Here is a 27,397-nt window from a genome sequence, read left to right on the forward strand (position 1 = left end):
GCCGATGAAGTCACACAATGCAACCTGTTGCAAATCCTCTCCAGATAACGTGATCTGGGTACGCAGTGCTATGAATCCCTTAGGCACAGGAATTGTGATTATATCACGTTTATCTTTGAGGTTCAGGAATTCAACAACCATCCATTTTAGTGATTTATGGATCAAGTCCATCTTCTTTTTCGAGAATAATTCATCTTCCCGTGCACCACTACCTTGTGGAGAAAGCATCGGAGCTTTCCCCTTCGACGCATCACGTCTTGAAGGCGGTTGAGCGAGTGGACCCTAAACAAAACAGAACATAATATATCAAATTTGATCCGAATTCTACCAAAATTTTTGCAGCGTAACGGCTGTTATTTAATGCCCCCAAAAATTTAAACATGCTTGTATAATGACAAATAACACAGATATAACAATAGCTTGTTCATCCATCCCACCGCAGCACATATATTCGCAGAACCTACTTCACTATGGTTGAATATTGAAGATATTCAAACTCCACTAATCAGTAATAATTAATTTATAAGAGAAGTTACCTTGGATGTTACAATTAAGTGTTTAGGCCAAGGAAGGAACATGTTTGGTACGTCCCTAACATATCTTCACCCTTCAATTGAGATTAAGATTTCAGCATCCTCTTGCAGCATTTCCGAAATCAAAACCTGAGCATGTGAATCATCGTAGTTAGTGCAGTGAATAGTGATTTTACCAACATGATCGAGCAGATACGCTCGGGCCACAATGTTGTCGATGTTGTCAGAGCAGAGGTATACTTGATGATCAAGGGCCGCATGGTCATCAAAATTGTACAAGAGAGCTGTCTCGTTGAGGGAAACAAACTCCTCAGCATAGGTTTGTGGTTGACCCTCATCCTCACGAGCGTATGGTTGTGGAACATACGCCTCACCAGCCACCTCTCCTTCTTCCTCTTGTTCGGCAGTGTTTTTCTTCTATTTAAGGGATTGGACTTCGGCTTTTAATTTTTCAATCTCCTTCTGTTGCCGAGTCACAACATCAGACACTTGCCTTTTCTTCCTACCGAACAGTTTAGATGCCCTGGTCAGGAACCTGCAAATCATAAAATGCAAATTAGCTACGATTTTATTTGTGTAACTAAATAAACAGCATTTCAAGTACTAGCATACCCAGTAGCCTTGACACGTCCAGGATGCTCTGGTGTCCCAAGCGCCTGCGTCAGGATATCATTTTGGCCCTGGACCTGAATTTGTCCCTGACTAAGCTTCTCCTCTAATTGGGCCTAATGCACACATATATTCAAGCAATTAGTATGTGAATTATATATACTAACTCATTAGTATAACTCAATTTATGATTAATATATACTTACTATCTTCTCTACAATTTCCTTGTCGTAATCAGTGATAAGTTTCCGACTCTTGGTGCGAGATTTGATCAAAACACGGTGGCGGGGGGGATCTTGAACGTCGAGATCCTTTTTCTACATTATTTTATAACAATTAAATGAGTACAAATTAAATTTTATAGCACATTATTAGAATTCAAGCATTACTTACCACAGCTTCCCGTACGTTCACCATTCCACTCTGACTACTTCGATGTCTGGATTGCATTTTCGAGGAACGTTCACGTTGCACCTTACTCAATTCCTACAATGCCAAAAAAAAAAAAACATTAGATACATGTACTTGTATTTAAGAGTTTATCTTAATACAAATATAATTAGCGTACCTAAAATTCAGGAGTTAGTCGACTTTCAACAAATTTGCACCAATCGTAAGGTCAATTTCGGGATGCTTTTCAAGGACTTGTGCCAATCGTCCCACATCCTTCTCTTCCACTACGGGCATTATAATGTCTTTTATCATCCTATTCTTGAAGTCTTTCATTAACTTCCCAGCAAGGATGAGACAATCATGTTTGAAGGAATCCGGCACAATGAATCCCGTCTAGTTTGAAGCAAAACAAACACGGTTAGAGTTAACATTTGAATTAATAAAAAACAAATCAAAATTCTAACAAATAACTGCTTACTTATATATCTGTCCAAACTTTATTTTTCAGAGTAGGGTTGACTTCTTTCCAATTTTTATACGACAACCCTATTGGCTGACGGCATCTGACTCCTAAAGTTGATACGAGCTTGGCGTAGCTTTTGTCGCAGTATTGTCCTTTGTCATTAACCTCGAGGGCCACTCTTTTGCCTTGATCCATTAGCTTGGATATTTCATTCATTTTAGTAGGTCCTCGTGTAGGTATTACTATTGGACACTCTGCCTCTGGGTATGAATCTCATCATGAACCCGAGCTGGCCATATCTACACCATTAACAAACAAAATTTAAAGTTAGGTATATATATATATATAACAAGTAATCTATACGAAATATTAAATGCATAAACAAATTGTTAAGTATTCAGTATAAACAAACACCATATAAAGTAAGCTATATATCAAGTTACCAATTAGACACGTTTATTTTCTTTTTTTGTTTATGTTGCCTGAATCACAATCGACCTATATTCCCTAATTGATATCGTTTCTAATGTATTCAGTGTCGTCTTCCTCAAGGTTACGATCAATTCCCATAACTTGCTCATGAATTGGTTGTCCAACAATGAAGTCATCATAACATAAGTCAGCATTCTCTTCATCCTCTTCATTCTCTAAGAACCTCCTCTCTAGTGTCGATAAAACAATAGACAATTTATCATTAGCTGGATCAGAAATGTAAAAAATTTGAACTGCTTGGCTAGCCATGATGAATGGATCATTCTTGCTTCCTCTCTTACTTAAATCAACCAAAGTAAAACCAAGCTCGTCATTTTTTACTCTAACATTGTTGTCAACCCAAGAACATTTAAAAAGTGGAATTCGGAACACAAAATAATTGAGCTCCCATATTTCTTCAATGACCCCATAATACGTCATAGTACCTAAAATAGGGTTTCTATCTTTTGCACTTGCAAAGTGCATAGTTTCTGAGACGATACGTATGCCACTATTTTGAACCTCTCGAGCATCATCTCTTGACTTTGTATGGAAACGTTTACCCCTTACAATGTACACTTCATGCTTTGCTACCGCAAAAGTTGGTCCAGTGGCAATACGACTCAACACACCAGATACTCCATGATTTGGTTCGTTCAACTTTGCTATAATGGTATTCCTTAACCACCCAATGAAAGTTTGACGATGTTGGTCTACAACCCATTTTTGTTTATTTTTATGATTTCTTGGAACCATTGATTTTAACAGCTCCATATTGTCACTGTAAAACAAGTAAGGTAAATCAAGTTATTGTTCATCGTGACTTAAGTAATGTTAATCAAAGAAAAGCTACTTACATTATATATGGTTGAACCTCTGCATTATTGTTCATCACGACTAATTGAGCTTGATCTAGTTCAAGCTTGGACACTGTCACCATTTTCCCTTTCCCCCTTAATCCTCTATCAACCTCATCTGGGTCAGTTCTTGGTTTGCTAATTCCTATTGCCTCAACTCCAGCTATGTACTCTAAACAAAATTCCACAGCCTCTTCAGATATGTAGCACTCAACCATACATGCTTCTAGCCGATAGTGGTTACGCACATAACTTTTAAGTACCTTCATATTTCTTTCAAATGGATACATCCATCTCGCCCATACCGGCCCACACAACATTGCTTCTCTCACTAGATGAACCATTAAATATATCATGATGTCGAAAAAAGATGGCAGAAAAAACTTTTTCAGGTTGCATAATGTTTTGACTACATGTTCATGTAATGCATCTAACTTATCCAATTCTAATTCCTTCCCGCACAACTTATTAAAGAAAATGCAAACATGTGTCAAACACTCTTGAACATTTTTTGGCAAGACTGATCTAATGGCAATTGGAAGCAAATGTTGCATTAACGCATGGCAATCATGTGATTTCAGACCCATTAGTTTCAATTCAGTCTCATTTACCAAGTTTTTGATGTTAGACGAGTAACCATCGGGTACTTTCATATTTGCAAATGATTTGCAAACTATTTATTTTTCTTTTTTGGACAAAGTGAAACAAGGAGGAAGAAAATATAATCGTTCACCTTTCTTCTCAGGTGCCAGATATTGTCTTATACCCATTTTAATGAGATCTAAACGACTATTTAGACCGTCCTTAGGTTTGCCGGGAATATCAAGTAAGGTACCAATAATACTCTCACACACATTTTTTTCAATATGCATGACATCCAAACAATGTCGAACAAGTAAACTTTTCCAATATGGAAGACGAAAGAAGATTGACTTTCTTTGAAAATAACCATTTGTTTTTTTTTATTATTTTTTTGCGTCTTTCCATACTTAAAATCTACAAGTTCAACTTGTTGGAGAATTCGTTCCCCTGACAGTGGCAAATGAACCATATCTCCCTCTTCAGTACCATCGAATGCTTTCTTCTTCCGTCTATCAGGGTGATTTATAGGCAAGTACCGTCTGTGACCCATATAACACATCTTGTGTCCATTTGGCAAGCGACGAGTCGATGTGATAGTGCAACAAATCGGACAACCTTCGTAACCTTTTGTGCTTAAGCTTGATAAATTATTATAAGCAGGGAAATCACTGACAGTCCACAATAACACAACTTTCAGATTAAAGAATTCTTATATAAGAACCGACGCCATAGGGTTATTTCGTATAACCCAAAGTATTTTATTTCCCGACCGAATCTAAATGGTATAATGCAATTCTATACGTACGGTTTTTATAATAAAACTGCCTCTAAAGGTCAATTTTCAATAAGCAGGTATTTTTACACCCTTTAGTTCCCTTTTATAAAATAGGTTGAAAAAAGGGAAGCTAAAAACCCATTTTGTAGTAGTGAGCCCTCGATTCCTTTATGTAGCATAGCATTATCAAGATCTGAACCTGGATCTCTTTCTCTCCTTCGAGTTTGGTTACCACCGTCTTACTCACTATGATTGAGTACTTGACTTGCTATGTGTGGGCATGACACTCATTCACTATGGGCCGAAATAGGAAGAACAATGAAGGAGGTGAAATCTCTATAGAAGGAACTCTCTCATCTATGTTTGGTTGAATAGTCAAGTTGACATTAAATTGGATGAGTGAGAGTATGATGTTCCTTTTATAGTGTTTCAACTAGGGCTTAGGGTTGAATTATATGGATTAAAAAAGAATAGAATATTGAGCAATAAAACACACTTGGCTGTACACAATAAGTGAGCCAATCTCTAGTTACAATTTTGTCACTTTTTCCAACCACTTATTCTTCTTTTCAATAATACCATATTTTCCAATTCAAACCTATAAATGCCAAAACTATTTATTTAATAATTATAATTAATTACTAAATAAAATTTTCATTTATGTAATTTATTAATTAGACCATACAAAGTTTCTTAATTAACAAATTGACCCCAAAACCTCTTTTCTTCATAATTAAACCCTTGCTTAGTGAAAATTCATAAATAAGACATAGTCTAATTTTAGAATTATAATTGATTAATTAAAATCAATTAACTGAGTCTACAAGCAGTATTATCTCAATTAGTGAGGGGACCATGGGCCTATATAACCGAGCTTTCAATAAATAGATCTAGAATTCACCAAGTAAACTCTCAACTTATTAATTTCTCATTGAACTACTATAGAACTTGGAATTGAATACACTCTTAGTTATATAGAACGCTCTATATGTACCACGATATAGATTCATTATGATTATCAATCTAATAGTCAAGGATCCTCTATAGATGATCTACACTGAATATGGATAAATTTACCATTCTACCCTTCAATGTATTTTAGCTTTAAAACATTTAGCTACCTATAAATGATATTTCAATAAATTAATATAATTACTAAAATGAGATCTCAATCATTTATCTCTATTCAACCAAGCTCGAAGGAAATCATCGTTTCACTTTTATGTCCAGATAGAAGCTATAGATTCCATGTCTATGATTAGCGCTCCCACTCAATTGTACTATCATGTTATCAAAATGTACGTATCACCCAGACCAAAAGGTAGGCTTAACTAACAAATCAAAGAACACAAATAACACTCTTGAGATCGAACCTAACCATGTCAGGATTAAGATCTATAGACTTAAGATCAACCATTGATATTGACTTAGAAAGATATAACGGTAAGTTTATGATATCTTGTCTAAGATCAATATCGGTCCCTTCCAATGTATACTCCATACATCCGATACTGGTAAATTTTACCAATTCCTTGGAAAGGACATAACACTTATCCAAGGTGTAAGTATACATATCGCTGATTATCATGCCAGTCTAAATCCAGTGAACTAACAAATCAGGGAATTAAGCTTTTGAACATATAATCATGTTTATATTCTACTGTGCTGATAGGCACTAATGTTATGGACTTAATAGAATTTATACATTAAACATAATCATGAAATAAATTATGTGAACCATGCAACATAAAATGATTTCTGATCTTTATTAATTAGTAAATCTGATTATATTGAAATGAATTTTTTAGGGCACAAAACCCAATATAAATGTTGTCTTTACCTTATAGAGGTATTTTTGTAAATAAATTGTCAATTTATATTTTTTTTTATGTAATAATTTCTTTGGATTACGTATCAAAAATAAAGATACAATAAAAGATTACACAGAAAAGAGATGCTTTCATTAATTTACAAACGAGTTTAATAGTTGAGGAGGATTCTATATTTCTCCATGTTTCAAGGACAGACAAGCAAGTTATTACATTGTATATGAAAATCTCCTAAAGAAAGAAATTAATAATTTTTATTAAAAAAATAATGTCCTCGAGAAGGGGTAATATCACCAGTTTAGTTAATTTTGGACCCATCAATAAGAAAAATGACTCAACTTGTCTACAAAGCAATTGTGAAGGTTCAATTTCTGTTCACCTCGATGGAGTAAATTGATGAATATAAGAGGAGTGATGTGGATGAAGCAAGTTTTTGGACAAAACCTCAAGAACATATCATGCAAGTTTGGGGTTTTACATATCATGTTTTACATATTGTGTGGGAGTCACGTACAACATCAAGGGATGCAATAAAGCAAATATATCCGAAAATGTTTTTTGTTTTTTCTTAAACATGTACACCTTTATCATGTTTACTAATTACTACAAAAATAAAAATAAAATCACAATGTTTGTTTACTAATTAAAGAATGAGAAATAAAAATGGTTTTACATGTATAGTGAAGATAAAAACCAAATTTAAAGAAACTAATGACTCCTAAAATCAATTCTCTTTATAAATTAAGTATCTAGTAGTAAAGGGTTTTTTTTTTTAATTGAACAACTGAGTAGAGTTCTTCGTATGGAGAAAGAGAAAAATATACAAAATCCCATTGTTTAGGAAAGGACCAAAACTTAGGGTGTGGGTTTGTGATAGTAGAGGTAGCTTGATTGCTAAAGTTTCGATACCAAAACTTTATACTGCAAAAAAAAAAATTAATATATGAAATGAAGAAACACTAGCTTGTTTACATTAATCTTTAAGAAATAGAAAGATCATAGTGTTTCCAAACGAGTGGTAATAGAAACTACTGTATAATTTGTATCTGCACACAAGAATGAATTAGGCCAATAAAAGTTAATAGCCGAAATGTAAGTTTGATATTTTTAAGTTTATGTATACATTATTCTTTTAATAGGTGTATATTTTTAAAAAATTCTTTGGAGAAACTAGATGGATTATTATATTTATACTATTTTATTAATTTAAGATTTCAAAAGTACATAATATGTAGAAGCACATCAGATTTGATTTTTCCTTTGTTTATTTGCTTTCTTTATTTTATACCTCAATATTGATCACCATACAAAAAATATATGATGAGTCCATTTTGTAGATCTCATCAAGCATTTTATAGATAGAAGAAGCATGCCTATGAGTCATGTCCCCAACAACAAAATCATGAATAATGCCATCAATGTGAATTCAACTTCGACCTGGAGGCTTTTTCACACCCATCTGAACCATCTTTTGTCTCACAAAAGCAACATCTAGCCACCTTTCAGCAGCTGCATACACATTAGACAGCAGAACAAGATAACTTGTAGATTGGTCAGAATTGAGCTCCACTGATAGTTTCTTAGCAATATTGGATGCAAGCTCTGCATTTTTGTGAAGTCTCCAACCACCTAAAAGAGCACTCCAAATAACTGTTGGGTTTTGTGCCCTAAATAAAAGCCATTTTAATATAATCAAATTTACTAATTAATAAAGATCAGAAATCATTTATGTTGCATGGTTCACATGATTTATTTCATGATTATGTGTATAAATTCTATTAAGTCCAGAACATATGTATTTGTTCTTGATTATAGTGTTGCCAACACAGTGGAATATAATCATGATTAAATGTTCAAAAGTTTAATTCCCTGATTTGTCAGTTCACTGGATTTAGACTGGCATGATAATCAGCGATAGGTATACTTACACCTTAGATAAGTGCTATGTCCTTTCCAGGGCATTGGCAAAGTTTACCAATATCGGATGTATGGAATATACATTGGAAGGGACCGATATTGAACTTGGATTTGATATAATAAATTTACTGTAATATCTATTCAATTCAATATCACCTAGTTGATCCAAGATCAAATGATCTTAATCCTGACATGATTAGGTTCGATCTCAAGAGTGTTATCCGTGTTCTTTAATTTGTTAGTTAAGCCTAATTTTGGTCAGGGTGATACGTACATTTTGGGAACATGATAGTACAATTGAGTGGGAGCGCTAAACATAGATATAGAATCTATAGCTTCTATAGGTATTTAGAAGTGAAACGATGATTTCCTTCGAGCTTGGCTGAATAGAGAAAAATGATTGAGATCTCATTTTAGTGTTTATATTAGTTCACTAAAATATCATTTATAGGTGGCCAAGTATTTTAAGGATAAAATACATTGAAATGGTGTAACGGTAATTTTATCCCTATGCAATGTAGATCATCTATAGAGGATCATTGATTATTGGGATTATAACAATGGATAATTAATAGTGTATCTATATCGTGAAACATATAGAGCATACTATGTAACTGAGAGTGCGATTCCAAGTTCTATGGTGGATGCAATGAGGAATTAATAAGTTAGTGAATTTACTTGGTAAATTCTAGAGCTGCTTATTAGAAGCTCGGTTATATAGGCCCATGGTCCCATACTAGTTGAGACAAACTTCTTGTAAGACTCAGTTAATTGATATTAATTAATCAATTATAATTCTAAAATTAGACTATGTCTAGTTTATGAATTTTTCACTAAGATATGGCTTGATTGTGAAGAAATAGTGTTTTAGGGTTTATTTGTTAATTAAGAGACTTTACGGAGTCTAATTAATAAATATTATAAATGATAATTTTATTTGATAGTTATTTTAATTATTAAATAAATAGTTTTGACATTTATAGGGTTGAAAGTGCAAAAAGTGGTATTTATGAAAAATAGATAAAATAGTTGAGAAAAATGACAAAGCCCAAACCAATGTGGGGCCCATTAAGTGGCCGGCCATAAGGTGCTTATTTTGCTCTATTTTTATCATTTTTTTATTCTAAATAATTCAACCCTAACCCTATTGAAGATAGTATAAAAGGTATGGTCTCTTCATCCAAACTAATGCCTCCAAATCTAAAAGCCTAGCTTTCTGATGAGACCTCTTCCTTCTTCTTCTTCCTCTTGAATTTTCGAAACACTAAGCCTTTCTTCACAAAATAAATTCAGCCATTAGTGATTGAGTAAGTGCCCACACACATTTAGTTGGTCCTCAATCATAGTATTTAAGACTGTGAAGAATCCAAACACAAGGAAGGAGTTTCGGGCTCAGATCTTGGTGATACTCTGCTACAGAAAGGATACAAGGGTTAGAGATCTAAGTGGAATGAGTCATTTAATTTCGCTGCACCCACTGTAAGGTTTCTTAAACTTTATATGTATTTATTTACATTGTTTTAAAAATTAACATACATGGTAGTAAATCTAGATCCTGGTAAAATAATTCCAACAATAACATCATTTAGCTTCATTGGTATAGTCTCAATAAGCCTCACTGCTTCATCGAGGAAGCCAGCACGACTAAGGAGATCAACCATGCACCCATAATGCTCAATACTTGGCTTGATTCCCAAAGTTTGAATCATGAATTTGAAAATATGGCGACCATCTTGGACTAGTCCACCATGGCTGCAAGCACAAAGCGCACCAATGAAATTAATCTCATCAGGACTTTCTTCACTCATTCTCGAGCTTAACATTGTCCACAAGACATGGAGAGCTTCTTCCCCACGGCCCAGTTTTGCAAAACCATTGATGATTGTTGTCCATGAAACAGTTTTTCTTTTTGGCATCTTTATGAACTCTTCATATGCTTCATTGATCACACCACAACTGGCATACATGTGAATAAGAGCATTATTCAAGGAAACCAACAATGGCTAGTTTTTCACACACGATGCTTTTCTAATGTACCAGTGGATCCATCTCCCCAATTCCAAATCACCTAACACAACACAAGCCGATAATGCTGACACTAGTGCCACTTGGTCCAACCCCATATGTGATCTCCTCATCCATTGAAACATAGACAAAGCTTCTCTAGATTTCCCATTTTGGGCACACCCCAGCCACCATGGTCGTCCATGAGACAACATTTCTCTCCGGCATTTCATCGAAAACTCTCCTTTCTCTATCAATATCGTCACACTTCACATAACCCTTAAGCAAGGAATTCCAGCTCACAACATTCCTCTCATGCATATCATCAAACACTTGGCGTGCATTTTCAACACGATTAGCTCCTTCGCCAACCGCATAAAAGTTCACCAAATTTGTTTGAACCAATATATTAGAGCAGTACCCATTTGCGAAAACTCTCCCGTGAACTTGTTCCCCTTCTCTAAACATTCTCGACTTCACACATGCATTAAGAAGAAACGAATATGTATACCCCTCTGGCTTAACTTCCGTCTCCACCATTCGATTGTATAATTCAACTAATTTTCTAGGGGTTTTACTTCGACCATGTCCTCTGATTATTTGGTTCCAAAGAGCAGTGCTTGGCTTCCCAACATTTTCAAAAACAGTTAAGGCAAGCTCAAGATAACCAGAATAAACGTAGTAAAATAGTAGCTTAATAATAAGGAAATTTTTTTGGGTAAACCCATTAACGAGTAACTGATTATGAATCTGTTTAAGTTTTCTAATGGAGTTACAACTCTCAAGTAGATTGAATAGATTTTGTGGATGTGAATGTCTAAATACTTTGGCCATATCATTTACTTGAACTAACATTTGAATGCTTTGGAAACTCAGTCAACTATCTCTGTATCTCATTGTTGTATTTGAAAAGGTGAAAGAGTGAACAGAAAAGCCATATTCAACAAAAAAAAAATTAAATAAATAAAAGCTTCTTTTCTTATTCTTATTTTATCGTGGAACCTCTTAAAATCAATTTTCTCTTTTCTATTTGTCGGTGGTTGAGTGAAAATCCCCACCAAAAAAGTGGGTGTGGGTTAATTTTCACTTTCTTATGTGAATGTGTTATCTAGATTGACAATGACTTTGGAATTTTATTTTTCTAGTCATTTGGTTGGTCGTATTGCCATAGATGATGAGATTCCTAAATAAGTTTCCTTGTGTCCAAAAAATGGAAATAACAAACCTATTTGCCTTTTATCATCTTCCTATAACCCAGCTCCATACTCACCTTAAACCACCAAAAGCAAACCAAAAACTCAACAGTTATCTTAAATCCCTGTATCCCACAAAAGTTCTTTTATTGTTTAAAGAGCTCTTGAGAAAAAACCTCTCAACAATTGATAGCTATTCTTTTTTGTTTGTTCTCAAGGCTTGCACCCAAAAGTCTTCCTCAATTGAAGGAAAACAGTTTCATTCCCTTGTCATAAAATTTGAGTTTGAACCCAACATTCATCTTCAAACATCTCTTCTCAATGTGTATTCTTCAGCATGTAATCTTGTGGACGCACACCAAGTATATGATGAAATGCAATCAAAAAATATAGTATGCTGGACAGCCTTGATTTCTGCTTATGTTGATAATGACAAGCCTAACAAGGCTCTTCAACTATTCAGGCAGATGTAGATGGAGAATTTCAAACCCGATGAAGTTACTGTAACCGTTGCTCTCTCGACATGTGCTGATCTTGGAGAACTAGAAACTAGAGAATGGATCCAGGCTTGTGTTCGTCACCAAAAGGGCTTGTATACAGATTTATGCTTGAGAAATGCTCTCATCAACGTGTATGCAAAGTGTGGGGATGTCAAAGCTGCACGGAGATTGTTCGACAGCCTCCAAGAAAAGGATGTGACGACTTGGACGTCCATGATTGCTGGACACGCATTACACGAACAAGCAAATGAAGCTCTCAATCTCTTTACAAAGATGAAAGAAGCAAGAAAATACTCTAAAAGTTCTATGATTGTTCCTAATGATGTTACTTTCATAGGAGTCCTAATGTCATGTAGCCATGCCAGTTTGGTAGAACAAGGAAAGCATCATTTTAGAAGCATGATGGAGGATTACGGTTTAAAACCAAGAGATCCTCACTTTGGATGCATGGTGGACCTTCTTTGTCGAGCCAATCTCGTCAAAGAAGCATTTGATTTTGTGTCAAAGATGCCCATATGCACAAATCCGGTGGTTTGGAGGACACTACTAAGTGCATGTGGCATCGATGGAAATGTTGAACTTGGCACACAAATTAGGCAAAAGTTGATGGAACTGGAGCCTGCTCATGTTGGAGATAGTGTTTCTTTGTCCAATATTTATGCAACCAAAGGAATGTGGGACAAAAAAATGAGTGTTAGAGAACAAATAAAGCAGAGAAGGGCACCTGGTTGCAGCTCAATTGAGGTGAGTGGAAGTGGGATTAGTGAATTTGTGGCTACAGATGATGATCATCCTCTAAGGTCTGAAATATACAAGGTCCTTGAGAGTTTGGTTGTGTGCATGAAGGGTTCTTATGGATATTCTCTCAAGATTTCATGCCTAGAAGATTGCTAGAAACATTGGGGAAAATGGGTGATGTAAAGTAAGAAGTGTTGTAAATTTTCTTTATTCAAAAGTAATACATAGTTCGATAATGATCTTAGGTTTTTCTCTGCATAAAAATTGGATGCACCATGTAACACCCTAACTAACATAGGCGTATTACGTGATTTTTAAACATGCTATGCAGCTCGTTGCTAATCAACGAGGTTTATGGAAAAATGTGATTAATTAAAATTTTTGCTTTTTAATTAAACTTATAAAATAATATAACAAAAGAATTGGGATCCCGATTATAAAATCATTTACAAAAAAGGTTTAACTGTTTAACTGATACACAAAATAAATGTCGCCTAGCGACCAGTTACAAAATTAACCTCGCTGTCCCGATGATCGTACGCTCCAGGCCTAACTGCCCCGACATGTACAATCTTCACAAGCTCGCTCACGGTCCATCAGCTTTAGCCTTGCCTTTACCTACACATAAACGTAGAACTGTGAGTCGACAGACTCAGTAAGAAAAGCATAATAATACTCATACATAAATCCCGGTCATGATCAGACGCCCATACCCCTGATCACAACCCTAACTGCTGTGTCCAACACGATACTGAGTCCCGCTACTGCCGTGTCCAACACGGTACTGAGCCATTACTGCCGTGTCCAACACGGTACTGAGTTCTGAACGTTCATAGGGACGGTACTATTGACACGTAACGGCTGATCGGTCGAGCCGGTCATACTCCATTCTTGGTCATACTCCGGCCTGTACTGACGTGTTACTATATCCACGATCGGTCGAGCCGGTCATACTCATTCTTGGTCATACTCCGGCTGTCTGCCGACGGGATACGTCAATAGTACGGAACCACCAACCAAGTGTCGGCTGATCGGTCGAGCCGGTCATACTCCGCTTCTTGGTCATACTCCAGCCTGTACCGACGTGACAGGGTTGGATGGTTCGAAGCCAACATACATAACTAATGTAATCTAACAGGCTTCCTACATGCTCGCTAAACATGTAATCTACATATGCATACTGTTATACTAATCTTACCTGGATTCCGAATTCAGGTGTGCTTGGCCAACTTATTTGGAACTTTAATCGCGGCGGATTACAGGCTCCTAAACCATAAAAATCACAACACTATAAGTGACACGCTAAATCACTTCCCGGGGACTTAAACTAGGAACTAAAAGTTTCCCTATCGATAAAAAGCATGGCAATACCCCCTAAAACATAAAAACGAGGAAAACTAGGGTCCCTGAATTTTCCCCAACCGGTAGACCGGTTGCCCAACCGGAATTCCGGTTCTGGGAAAATTCAGAACCCTCATCCGGAATTCCGGATGCACAACCGGAATTCCGGTTCCTTGCAGGCAGCAACAACAAAAAATCATATCTTGCACAAATCAACCCCAAATCACATGAAACCTTCCAGACCTGTTCTATACCTCCCCTAGAACATTTCTAAAGCTTCAAAACCACCCAGAAAGCACAGAAACGAAAAGTGCCATTAAAGCTCAAGCTTTGAGTTCTAAACTCAAACTTGAGTAAAATCACCTAACATGCATTCAAACCAACTCAAATCCTCTTAAACAAGCATAATATAGCCTCCGAAAATGAAATCTACTAACTACAGCAAGCAATTTACAGATTCACACATTTCTTCAAAAATTCATGTTCTTGAGCTAAAAACTTCAAAACTTCAATCCAAGCAACTATCATGCATACACTAACTCTAAACCACTTAAAATAGCAAGATTAAACCATAGAGAACAACAACAAAACACAGCAGCAAGTATCACAACAATCATGCATGCATCAACTATTTTCATCATATTTTTCCAAGAAAATAAAGGAAGAAAATTAAGAAACACATACCACAATCAAGAGTTCACAAATTTATGTTGAATCTAGCTTTGAAAATTGATGAAAACCAGCCCTAGAATTCCATGCAATCCAGCCGAAAAAGAGAGAAGAAAAAGAGAGTGTTTCCTTAAAAATTTTCTTTATTTTTTTCTAAGTGTTGATTTTTGTGAAAATAAATTAAAGCCACTTAACATATAACAATTCATTTCAGCCAAATAAAGCATAAATAAACATTTATTTTTCAATTACTAAACTCACTAAAAGACAAAATACTAATGGGGCAAAAAGACCATTTTGCCCCTCCACACCAAAGCCACATAAATCACACTAACGGGGTATTTTTAGGAAATTCTAAATTCCCGGCCATTCCTGACATTCCCAATGTCTAATAAACCGTCCCAAACTACTAACATACTAAGTTGTGATTTCTACTGAGCCAAACGCCGGGTTCCAAAATACCGGGCACTGGAAATGCAAAATATGAAAACTACTGAATGACATAACAATGCATTTCTGAATTCCATAAATAACAGTATAATAAATTATTTAAATAGCTATAAATAATTTCCATAATTAATCATAATTAACTGCTAATTTCCAAATTAACTAAGCGGGCTTTACAACTATCCCCCCTTAAAAGGATTTCGTCCCCGAAATCTAACCTGAATAACTCTGGATATTGAGCTCTCATATCTGACTCTAGCTCCGAGGTGGCTTCCTCCACCTTGCTGTTTCTCCAGAGAACCTTGACCAATGCTAAGGTCTTATTTCGAAGGACTTTATCCTTTCTATCCAGGATCTGCACTGGCTGTTCCTCATAAGTCATGTCTGGGTGTAGCTCAAGGCTCTCATCACTGAGTATATGAGAGGGATCTGAAACGTATTTTCTCAACATCGAGACGTGGAATACGTTGTGAACTACTGATAAGGCTGGAGGCAATGCTAACCGATATGCCACTTGACCTATCTTCTCGAGAATCTCGAAAGGTCCTGTAAATCTAGGGCATAACTTGCCTCTTTTCCCGAAATGTTTGATCCCCTTCATCGGAGATACCCGTAAGAACACATGGTCCCCTACTTGGAACTCAACATCTCTGCGTTTCGGATCTGCGTAACTCTTCTGTCTGCTCTGTGAGGCAAGCATTCTAGCTTTTATCTTCTCTATTGCCTCATTGGTTCGCTGCACTGACTCTGGACCTAAGTATTTCCTCTCCCCTGTCTCATCCCAGTGGATGGGAGATCTACACTTCCTACCGTATAACAGTTCATAGGGAGCCATCCCTATCGTACTCTGATAACTGTTGTTGTAAGAAAATTCTATCAACGGTAGATACTTATTCCATGAGCCTTCAAAGTCCATAACACAGGCTCTCAACATGTCCTCCAATATCTGAATTGTCCTTTCGGACTGACCATCTGTCTGAGGATGGAATGCTGTACTAAATTTCAGCCTTGTACCCATTGCTCGCTGCAAACTCTGCCGAAATTTGGAGGTGAACTTCGGATCCCTGTCCGAAACTATAGACTTCGGTACCCCGTGAAGTCTCACTATCTCTCTGACATACAACTCTGCCAACTGATCCACTGTAAATGTTGTTCTAACCGGCAGAAAATGAGCAGATTTCGTAAATCAATCCACCACTACCCAGATGGAATCATGCAAACCCGTGGTCCTAGGTAACCCGACCACAAAATCCATCGTGATATCTTTCCATTTCCATTCTGGTAGGGTTAGAGGCTGCAACAACCCTGCTGGTCTCTGATGTTCAGCCTTAATCTGCTGACAAGTGAGGCATCTCGATACGAATTCTACCAAATTCTTCTTCATACCGCTCCACCAGAAGTACGGTTTCAAATCTTGGTACATCTTAGTGGTGCCGGGATGCAGAGAATACGGGGTAGAATGAGCCTCCTCAAAGATCTCATTCCTAAGTTCCACACTATTTGGAACACAAACCCTAGCTTTATACAAAAGCATCCCACTGTCTGACACTGAAAAGTCCTTGGCTTGACCAGCCAATACCTGATCTCTGATCTTTACTAAATCTGGATCCGTCATCTGAGCGACTTTTATTCTTTCCAACAGGTCAGATTGCAGCGTTAAGTTATGAAGCTGACCTACCACAAACTCCATGCTGGATCTAACCATATCCTCTGCTAGCTGAGGTGAGATCTGAACCATACTAGCTACTTGCCCGGGACCCTTTCTGCTCAGGGCATCGGCCACTACATTGGCCTTTCCGGGGTGATAGAGGATCTCACAATCGTAATCTTTCACTAATTCCAACCAACGCCTTTGTCTCATATTCAAAGCCTTCTGAGTAAAGAAATACTTGAGACTTTTATGGTCGGTATAGATTTCACACTTTTCCCCGTAAAGATAATGCCGCCAAATCTTTAATGCGAAAGCCACCGCGGCCAACTCCAGATCATGAGTCGGGTATCGCTGCTCATAATCCTTTAACTGACGGGAGGCATAAGCGATAACTCGATCGGCTTGCATCAATACACACCCCAAACCCTGTTTGGATGCGTCACAATAAACTACGAACTTCTCCTTGTCTGAAGGCAAAGCTAGCACTGGAGCGGTGATCAACCTCTTTTTTAGCTCCTGAAAACTAGCTTCGCACTTATTTGACCAGATAAACCGCTGATTTTTCTTTGTAAGTTCGGTTAGGAGCATTGAAATTTTAGAGAACCCTTCAACGAACCGGGATCTACCTTGATCCCATCTTTGCTCACAATGTGCCCTAGGAAGGACACCTGAGATAGCCAGAACTCACATTTCTTGAACTTGGCATAAAGCTTATGTTCTCGAAGCCGTTGCAGTACCATCTGAAGATGTAACTCATGCTCCTCTTCCGATTAAGAGTACACGAGGATGTCGTCGATAAACACAATCACACAGATATCGAGGAAATCCTTGAATACTCTATTCATCAGGTCCATGAATGCTGCAGGAGCATTGGTTAGTCCGAATGACATAACCAGAAATTCGTAATGTCCATACCTAGTGCGGAAAGCCGTCTTCGGAATGTCCTCCTCTCGGATTCTCAACTGATGATAACCCGAACGGAGATCAATCTTAGAAAAGACTATCTTCCCCTGAAGCTGATCGAATAAATCATCGATCCTAGGTAATGGATATTTATTCTTCACCGCCAGCTTGTTCAATTCCCTGTAGTCGATGCACATCCTCATAGATCCATCTTTCTTCTTGACGAATAAAACCGGGGCTCCCCAGGGTGACACACTGGGCCGAATGAACCCTATGTCAAGCAACCCTTGGAGCTGAATCTTTAATTCCTTAAGTTCAGCTGGAGCCATTCTATATGGGGCTTTGGAAACCGGTTCCACCCCTGGTGCCAAGTCTATCACGAAGTCAATCTCCCGCTGAGGTGGTAACCCTGGAAGTTCTTCGGGTAAAACATCCAAAAATTCCCGAACCACTTTGATGTCCTCTGGCCGAATGGTATCTGGCCGAGTGGTGTCCACCACCACGGCCAGAAACCCTAAACAACCGCCGTGCAATAAATCTCTAACTGACATGGCCGAAATCACCGGGATCCGGGATCCCTGAACTAAACCAACAAACACAAATGGTTCTTCACTTTCCGGTTGGAAGATCACCATCTTTCTTTTACAGTCAATGCTCGCCGAATATTTAGATAGGAAATCCATTCCTAAAATAATATCGAACTCTACTAAATTCATCTCTATCAGATCAGCACTTAGCTTCCTACCATCTATCCTGATCGGCATAGACCTAATCCATCTGTTGGAGATAACCAACTCTCCGCCAAGTAATAGGGTTCCAAACCCTGATTCATAATTATCACACGGTCTATCTAATTTACTAAAGATTCTGGCGGTCACACAAAACAACCTTGACCCAAGCACTCATTCGGAGGATGCCTCTTACTAATGAGACACTCCAGTAGGAATAACGGGTCTCAACACTACCCCGACGACTACCTTGATTCTGGTTCCCCCGGAACCTCTTGTTCTGCCCTGAGCCACCAGATGCAGTGGATGATTTCCCCCTCTAGTCCATGGCCGAACCACTACCTCCCCTGCTGAACCCTGACGCAGGAGGGGTAGGAGCCCCGCCACATACTGGAGTCCTAACTGATTCCACATACATCTAATTGCGCCCTCAGCTCACAGTGCTTTCTCCACCATCTCAGCATAGATGATCTTATCGTCGGTAGTGATCATAAGGTCATACTCGATCTTCACATTAAGTCCACCCAGATATTTTTCTTTCTTATTGAAATCGGTTGGCACCAATCCCGAGGCTAACCTCGCCAACCGGTTGAACTGAGTAGTATATTCCGTCATGCTCATATTCTCTCGCTGGGTCAGGTGGGCGAACTCTTTCCTCTTGGCGCTTCTGACCGCCTCGTTACAATATTTAGCGCTGAAGAGTTCCTAGAACCTTTCCCAGGTCATAGTGATGACGTCATGGATCTGAGACACCATGTCCCACCAGACCAGAGCGTCTTCTTGAAACTGGAAGGTGGCACACACCACTCTGTCGCTCCCGGTGACACCCATAAAATTCAAAATTTTGGTGATCACCGTTAGCCACTGTTCGGCCTACGCCACATCTGGACCTCCCAGAAAGACCGGAGGTGCTTGCTTCCGGAACAGTTCATATAGAGGTTCCAATCTACTGGCCGCCACCACTATCTCGGCCTGAGCAGCAGGGGCGGGTGCCACTGGAACTTCTGGCACCGGCTCTGCAGAAGCACCCTGCTGCCTCAATCTCTGAATCTCATTATCTTGCTCCTCTATTCTGGCTTGCATTTCAGCAAACCTAACTTCCCAATTCTGGGCTTCCTGATTGACTTGGGCAGCCTGCGGCGAGTTAACATCACACCGACCGCGAGCCCTGCCCCTGGGACCTCTACCTCGGCCCATAACACTTGAGGGGAACTGAGCTCCTCAACCTTGATCTGACCCGACTGAGATGCCCTGACTCCTAATATTTCGTCTGGCGTCCATCTAGTCTGAACCGCCTCGAAATCCCGAGTTGGCAATTCAGGTCACGATCATCAAGAGCTTACTAATGCCGCTTAATTTGGAAATTAAAAACGAAACATGCGCCTATTCTACTATCAGGCTACTAACATGCTTCCTAACAGGCTTTTCTTTTTCATAACTGAATAAAATAAACTACTAAAGCAGTAAAGGCTTACTGAACCGTGAAACGAGCTAACTGCTGATGATGATTGTACATGTCGTGACGATCTTCGGAAGACAACCTGGCGGCTCTGATACCAAATTGTAACACCCTAACTAACATAGGCGTATTACGTGATTTTTAAACATGATGTGCAACTTGTTGCTAATCAACGAGGTTTATGGAAAAACGTGATTAATTAAAATTTTTGCTTTTTAATTAAACTTATAAAATAATATAACATAAGACTCGGGATCCCGATTATAAAATCATTTACAAAAAAGGTTTAACTGTTTAACTGATACTCAAAATAAATGTCGCCTAGCGACCAGTTACAAAATTAGCCTCGCTGTCCCGATGATCGTACGCTCCAGGCCTAACCGCCCCGACATGTACAATCTTCACAAGCTCGCTCACGGTCCATCAGCTTTAGCCTTGCCTTTACCTACACATAAACGTAGAACTGTGAGTCGACAGACTCAGTAAGAAAAGCATAATAATACTCATACATAAATCCCGGTCATGATCAGACGCCCAAACCCCTGATCACAACCCTAACTGCCGTGTCCAACACGATACTGAGTCCCGCTACTGCCGTGTCCAACACGGTGCGAGCCACTTGCCGTGTCCAACACGGTGCGAGTTACGAACGTTCATAGGGACGGTACTATTGACACGTAACGGCTGATCGGTCGAGCCGGTCATACTCATTCTTGGTCATACTCTGCTGTCACATGCCGACGTGTAACTATATCTACCGATCGGTCGAGCCGGTCATACTCATTCTTGGTCATACTCCACTGTGCGGACGGGATACGTCAATAGTACGGAACCACCAACCAAGTGTCGGCTGATCGGTCGAGCCGGTCATACTCCATTCTTGGTCATACTCCGGCTGTACCGACGTGACAGGGTTGGATGGTTCGAAGCCAACATACATAACTAATGTAATCTAACAGGCTTCCTACATGCTCGCTAAACATGTAATCTACATATGCATCTTTGTTATACTAATCTTACGGATTCGAATTCGGGTGTGCGGTCAACCCGATCGGAACTTTAATCGCGGCGGATTACAGGCTCCTAAACCATAAAAATCACAACACTATAAGTGACACGCTAAATCACTTCCCGGGGACTTAAACTAGGAACTAAAAGTTTCCCTATCGATAAAAAGCATGGCAATACCCCCTAAAACATAAAAACGAGGAAAACTAGGGTCCCTGAATTTTCCCCAACCGGTAGACCGGTTGCCCCGGGAATTCCGGTTACGGGAAAATTCGAACCCTCATCCGAATGGGATGCACAACCGGAATTCCGGTTCCTCGCAGGCAGCAACAACAAAAAATCATATCTTGCACAAATCAACCCCAAATCACATGAAACCTTCCAGACCTGTTCTATACCTCCCCTAGAACATTTCTAAAGCTTCAAAACCACCCAGAAAGCACAGAAACGAAAAGTGCCATTAAAGCTCAAGCTTTGAGTTCTAAACTCAAACTTGAGTAAAATCACCTAACATGCATTCAAACCAACTCAAATCCTCTTAAACAAGCATAATATAGCCTCTGAAAATGAAATCTACTAACTACAGCAAGCAATTTACAGATTCACACATTTCTTCAAAAATTCATGTTCTTGAGCTAAAAACTTCAAAACTTGAATCCAAGCAACTATCATGCATACGCTAACTCTAAACCACTTAAAATAGCAAGATTAAACCAAAGAGAACAACAACAAAACACAGCAGCAAGTATCACAACAATCATGCATGCATCAACTATTTTCATCATATTTTTCCAAGAAAATAAAGGAAGAAAATTAAGAAACACATACCACAATCAAGAGTTCACAAATTTATGCTGAATCTAGCTTTGAAAATTGATGAAAACCAGCCCTTGAATTCTATGCAATCCAGCCGAAAAAGAGAGAAGAAAAAGAGAGTGTTTCCTTGAAAATTTTCTTTATTTTTTTCTAAGTGTTGATTTTTGTGAAAATGAATTAAAGCCACTTAACATATAACAATTCATTTCAGCCAAATAAAGCATAAATAAACATTTATTTTTCAATTACTAAACTCACTAAAAGACAAAATACTAATGGGGCAAAAAGACCATTTTGCCCCTCCACACCAAAGCCACATAAATCACACTAACGGGGTATTTTTGGGAAATTCTAAATTCCCGGCCATTCCCGACATTCCCAATGTCTAATAAACCGTCCCAAACTACTAACATACTAAGTTGTGATTTCTACTGAGCCAAACGCCGGGTTCCAAAATACCGGGCACCGGAAATGCAAAATATGAAAACTACTGAATGACATAACAATGCATTTCTGAATTCCATAAATAACAGTATAATAAATTATTTAAATAGCTATAAATAATTTCCATAATTAATCATAATTAACTGCTAATTTCCAAATTAACTAAGCGGGCTTTACACACCAGTAGTAGATTTTTGGTCTGGTTATGGAGACTGCAACATTCGAAGACGAAAGCTTTCTTCAATGTATTACCCGCTTATTAGTGTTTGGAATTACTTGGGTTCTACTTTCTTTCTTTTCTCTTGGTAGTTCCAACTTTTTCCCTTTGTTTTTCTCATTATTTTCTTAATAGACATTTAAGTATTTTGTCATTGATTTGTTGTGAATTTTTGATGATTAGACCATTTGGGTTATGTGTTTTGCTGAAATTTCTGATACCCTTATAAAAGGAAAATTGCCTTGCTATATATGAGCAATTTTTTTTTTCAATTTTCTACATTAGAAGGAAGAACTATAAGATGAATTAGCTGAGTAACAAATCACGTTCATGAGTTGCTTATGGATTTATTAATTATAAGGAAAATAAAATCTCTTTTTCCATGTTCAAATGTATTAAATTATTAATTGTATTGATTAATCTTTTTTTTTTTTCATGATCTTGAAGTTGGAGACATGACAAGGAGTCTACCTCAATGTGGTCACACGTCAGACATGGTTCTTGCCCCATTTGTAAGCTAGATATCAAATGAAATGTATAAGAGCCCTAGAGACCTCAAACCGGTGAGACTAATGTATGTTTTGTAGTGATTATCTATATATATAATGATGTTGTTAGAGATGGTGATGTGGCAAGTTACCATGTTAGGAATCTAATTTTCTTAAGTTTTCCTAATTTCTAGCTAAAAATATATTATTTGTGTATTAATATTTATTTATTTTAAAAACATACTAATTTATTCAAATTCCATTTTTTCAGTCTCTCCTAACCTAATTGCCGCCCATCCTTTTCTTCTCTTCTCTTCCTTATCCTTGCTTCCTCTTTCCTATTATTCTCTCTTCTCTATTTCCTCTTCTCTATGATCTAAGGCTTCAGGTCAATTTCAAGTAAAGATCTTTGGCAACCAAAGACCAAGAAGAAGAAGATGTTTGCCAACCCCAAGACAAAGAAATTAAAGAAGACGTTTGGCAACCAAAGATTGAGAAGAAGAAGAAGAGCACAATCTTTCGCATGAGGAAAATCAAGATGACCAGATCAAACACCCAACAGAAAATAGTGAGAAACAAACACCCAACAGAAAATAGTGAGAAATTATAATCTCTATCCCCTTTTGTTTTTCCCACTTTTTATTCTTCATTTGGTGAAATGTGTGTTTCTTATTGTCTAATCTCTATTTATGATTTAATTTTAATTTCTATGTCTGATTTTATTTTTTGGATTTTGATTGTCTGATTTGTAATTGTGATTTAAATTTCATTTCTACTTGTCTGATTTTGAAAATGTATATGTTAAAAAAATAATAATGAATAAATGGTAGTATTTTGCTTCTTAGAGAAGTATACAGTTTGCCAATAAAAAAAAATAAACAATGAGCAAACCCGAACAAAGAAAAGAAGGAGAAAATGTATATTACAGGTCTATTCATTAAAATAATTTAAAATTAGTATTGGCATTAAAACTGCATAAAGATTTTATTTATTGAAATTTTCATTGATATGTGATTGTATTAAAAATGTTTTGGCTTTGTTCTGAAATAAATTTTGGGTTTAACCCCTAAAATAGTATTTTTAATATTTATATAGATTGTCATAACTTTACCTCTTATTATTTTATAAAATAATTGTGAATTAGTAAATACTGAATTAATGCTAATGGGAATCAATATTAAAATAATATAATATTAGTACAGCAAATAGAAATCAACAGACACAAACTTTTCTTTTAATACATTTATATATATATATAATTTAATATTAATACAATTAATAGAAATCAATAGACTCAAACTTTTCTTTTTTATACATTTATATACAAAAATAATAAACCATAAAATATACTTGAATTAATAAAGACTATTTATTTGGCCTATTCATAAATTCGTATGATGAATTGGGCAGTTTAAATTTTGTTTTAAAAGCTTAATATTATTGTTTTTTGTATTTATTGATTTCAATGTGTGTAATCATATGTGTTATATATAGAAAGAATACATTTCTATGTATTCTATTGTATTCAATTTTAAAAAAAAAAATTAATTAGATGTAATATCAATTATTTATTCATTGTAATATGGAATTCAACGGTTCCACATAATGACAATAACACTGGTATGAAAGCATTTATTTTAATTTAATCAATTTATTATTTTATTGTTTTCAATATTTATTAATTAAGTGTATTATTAATTATTTATTCATTGTAAATATGGAATTCAACGGTTCCACATAATCACAATAACACTACTATAATTTCTTTCAATTTTTTTTTTTTTGAGAAAGCGTGATTTTCTTTCAATATTTAATATGTGTTTAACTATATTTTTCTATATATTAAGCCAATAAAAAGTTTCACATGCAAATCAAATCACTAATGACAATTAAATTACCAAACTAGATACATATATCTACTTGAATAGGCTAAAAGATCATTTCTGCCAAAGTAATAACATATATAAATAAAATAATGAACGCACTCATAATAATTAACTAAAAAAAAATTAAATAAAATCATAATTATTAATGTCTTCAATGTCTTTTGAAATACATTCTTAATTATTCTACCAATAATTATTTTCATTAATACTATAAATGTACAGTTTTTCATACTATCAACTATTTAAGGATTGCTATATTGTCCTCCAATTGATACCAACTAAATATTTTACAAAAATAGAAAAAAAACAAATCTTATTTGGATTGTGTATAGTATGCTTCATGGAGTACTCTTTTCTTAGTGACTTAAACAATGAATCGAAGATTTGGATGATAAGGATTAGGGTATGTCGAATGTGGGAATCTCTTAACACTAAGAAAAATGGAGAATTGATTCACCTCAACTTGATTTTTATTGATGAGCAAGTAATTTTAATATTAATTTACAAACTTTTTATTTTTTTTTATTATTTTTTCAGCCAATTACATTATACTTATTGAATAATGTTTATTGTTATAGGAAAATCTAATCCATGCCACCATCACAAAAACTTTAGTTCCTAGGTTTAAGAACCTACTGAATGAAGGCTCCTTGTATAGTGTCAAGGGTTTCAAGGTTGTCAAAAGCACAGGGGAATATAGACCACTTTCCAATGAGTATAGGATTATTTTTGTGGTTGGAACTTCTCTCATGAAGTTAGAAGAAGAAACGATTCAGATTCCAATTAATGGATTTCAATTTATTACTCCAAATTTAATTGATTTGCGTGTTAATAATAATGAAATACTCTTAGGTATTTTTTTAAAAAAAATTTGTTATTGAAGTATTTGAATTTAATATATTTATACACTAATATATAATAATGTTATATTTTCTAAGATGTTGTTGGGTGTCCACGTGGTGTGGGTGATTTCGAAACTGTTGGAGGTGGCTAAAAAAAAGAGATATCACCATTCTAACAAATTAGTAAGTTTAAAATAATTAATGACGTATTTCGTAGTATACGTTTAATATTATTTGTTTAACCTATAACCATATTATATTATGTTTGATTATATACTTTATTTATTTATATTTTTTATGTATAGTTCGGTGACATCAAAGATTACTTTGTGGGGAGATTTGGGGAAGATGTTCGAACCAAAATTATACAAGAAGAATAATGGCCCTGTGATTGTGATTGTAACTTCAACAACTATTAAAAATTTTAAAGGTAATTTTTTTTAAAATATCACACTATATAATATTTTAAATTATAATATATTTTTGCTGACTTAGATTTACTCTAAATAGGTAAAGTTAGTTACTCTACGACAACTGCCAGCAAAATATACATAAATCTGAAAACAGATTATGTAGCATCATTAGTAGAAAAATTTTCTACCATCTCCAATGGTGTTGAAGTCATAGAGAAGTCGACTGTGAATAAAATTTCACCTGAGGAAGAGATGTTCCTTAACAGGATGAGCATTGAAGAACTCTTAAAGACTGATTGGAATCCTCAACTTAAGGTGATATTTAATAATATAAATAATTTTGACATCCCTTCCTCATGTATTTTTGTTGAAATATTTATAATTTTAATAAATAAAAAACTTTAATTGTAGGAATATTTTCTTACTGTGAGGGTAAAAATAACAGAAATAGACAACACATTTGGATGGTACTATATCTCCTGCCAAAAATATTTTAGAAAACTTGGACTTGAAGATGGTGTTTATAAATGTTCCACTTGCAAAAACAAGTGTGACTATACTCTTGTGAAGTAAGAAAATTATTCTAATTTTTCATCACCAAGATATTAGTTATATTATTGATTTTTTTACTGTGTAAAAAAATATTTTAATATAGGTACAAAATACATATAAAAGTTGAGGACAAGACTGCAGAGACAACTTTGGTGATATTTAATGATATAGCTGAGAACTTACTTAACACAGCAGCAAACAAGTTGTTTAAACAAAAAACCAATGATGTTCCAACAGAAATTCTAAGTCTTTGTGGCAGAGAGTTTGTTTACAAGTTGAAGTTGAATACGAATAATTTGAAATATGGACATGAGAACTTTACAGTGTCAAAGGTTTTCAATCTAAATGAGAAATTAGAAGAGCAAGATGAGTTGAAGAAAATAAAAGATAATAAGGTAATGTTGACATTTATAAAGTTTAATTTGTGTGCAAAATATGAAATCAAATGAATTTACTATAAGTTTTCTTGTGCAGGAAAAAAATAATAATACTAATGAAGAAAATGGGAATGAAAATCGAAAGGAGTTACATTTCAAAGACATAACTACTGCAAAAGATTTAGAAGACTCTGATGAAGATTATCATCATAGCATTTCTCTTAAAAAAAATAGAAAAAACATAATTATTGAAGATGATAGTGACGATGAAAATATGAATTATAGCGATTGA

At 36.1% G+C, this 27,397-nt stretch overlaps 2 protein-coding genes and 2 pseudogenes across 2 annotated transcripts; 2 read left to right on the forward strand and 2 right to left on the reverse strand.

Annotated features, from left to right (window-relative positions):
• Positions 1-2,505: 2,505 nt before the first annotated feature.
• Positions 2,506-3,979, reverse strand: LOC133036227 (uncharacterized). The gene is made up of 2 exons (XM_061112745.1): positions 3,327-3,979; positions 2,506-3,250 (listed from the first exon to the last, which is right to left on the reverse strand). The coding sequence occupies exons 1-2, from the start codon at positions 3,977-3,979 to the stop codon at positions 2,506-2,508; spliced, it is 1,398 nt and encodes a 465-aa protein (XP_060968728.1).
• Positions 3,980-7,540: 3,561 nt separating this feature from the next.
• Positions 7,541-11,267, reverse strand: LOC115710526 (pentatricopeptide repeat-containing protein At5g66520-like; annotated as a pseudogene).
• Positions 11,268-11,599: 332 nt separating this feature from the next.
• On the forward strand, positions 11,600-13,134 carry LOC115710528 (putative pentatricopeptide repeat-containing protein At1g74400; annotated as a pseudogene).
• Positions 13,135-25,333: 12,199 nt separating this feature from the next.
• Positions 25,334-27,397, forward strand: LOC133036228 (uncharacterized). The gene is made up of 7 exons (XM_061112746.1): positions 25,334-25,405; positions 25,500-25,675; positions 26,069-26,193; positions 26,274-26,491; positions 26,588-26,643; positions 26,832-27,123; positions 27,203-27,397. The coding sequence occupies exons 1-7, from the start codon at positions 25,334-25,336 to the stop codon at positions 27,395-27,397; spliced, it is 1,134 nt and encodes a 377-aa protein (XP_060968729.1).

This window comes from Cannabis sativa, chromosome 3 (assembly GCF_029168945.1).
Source record: "Cannabis sativa cultivar Pink pepper isolate KNU-18-1 chromosome 3, ASM2916894v1, whole genome shotgun sequence".
Taxonomy (NCBI): Eukaryota; Viridiplantae; Streptophyta; class Magnoliopsida; order Rosales; family Cannabaceae; genus Cannabis; species Cannabis sativa.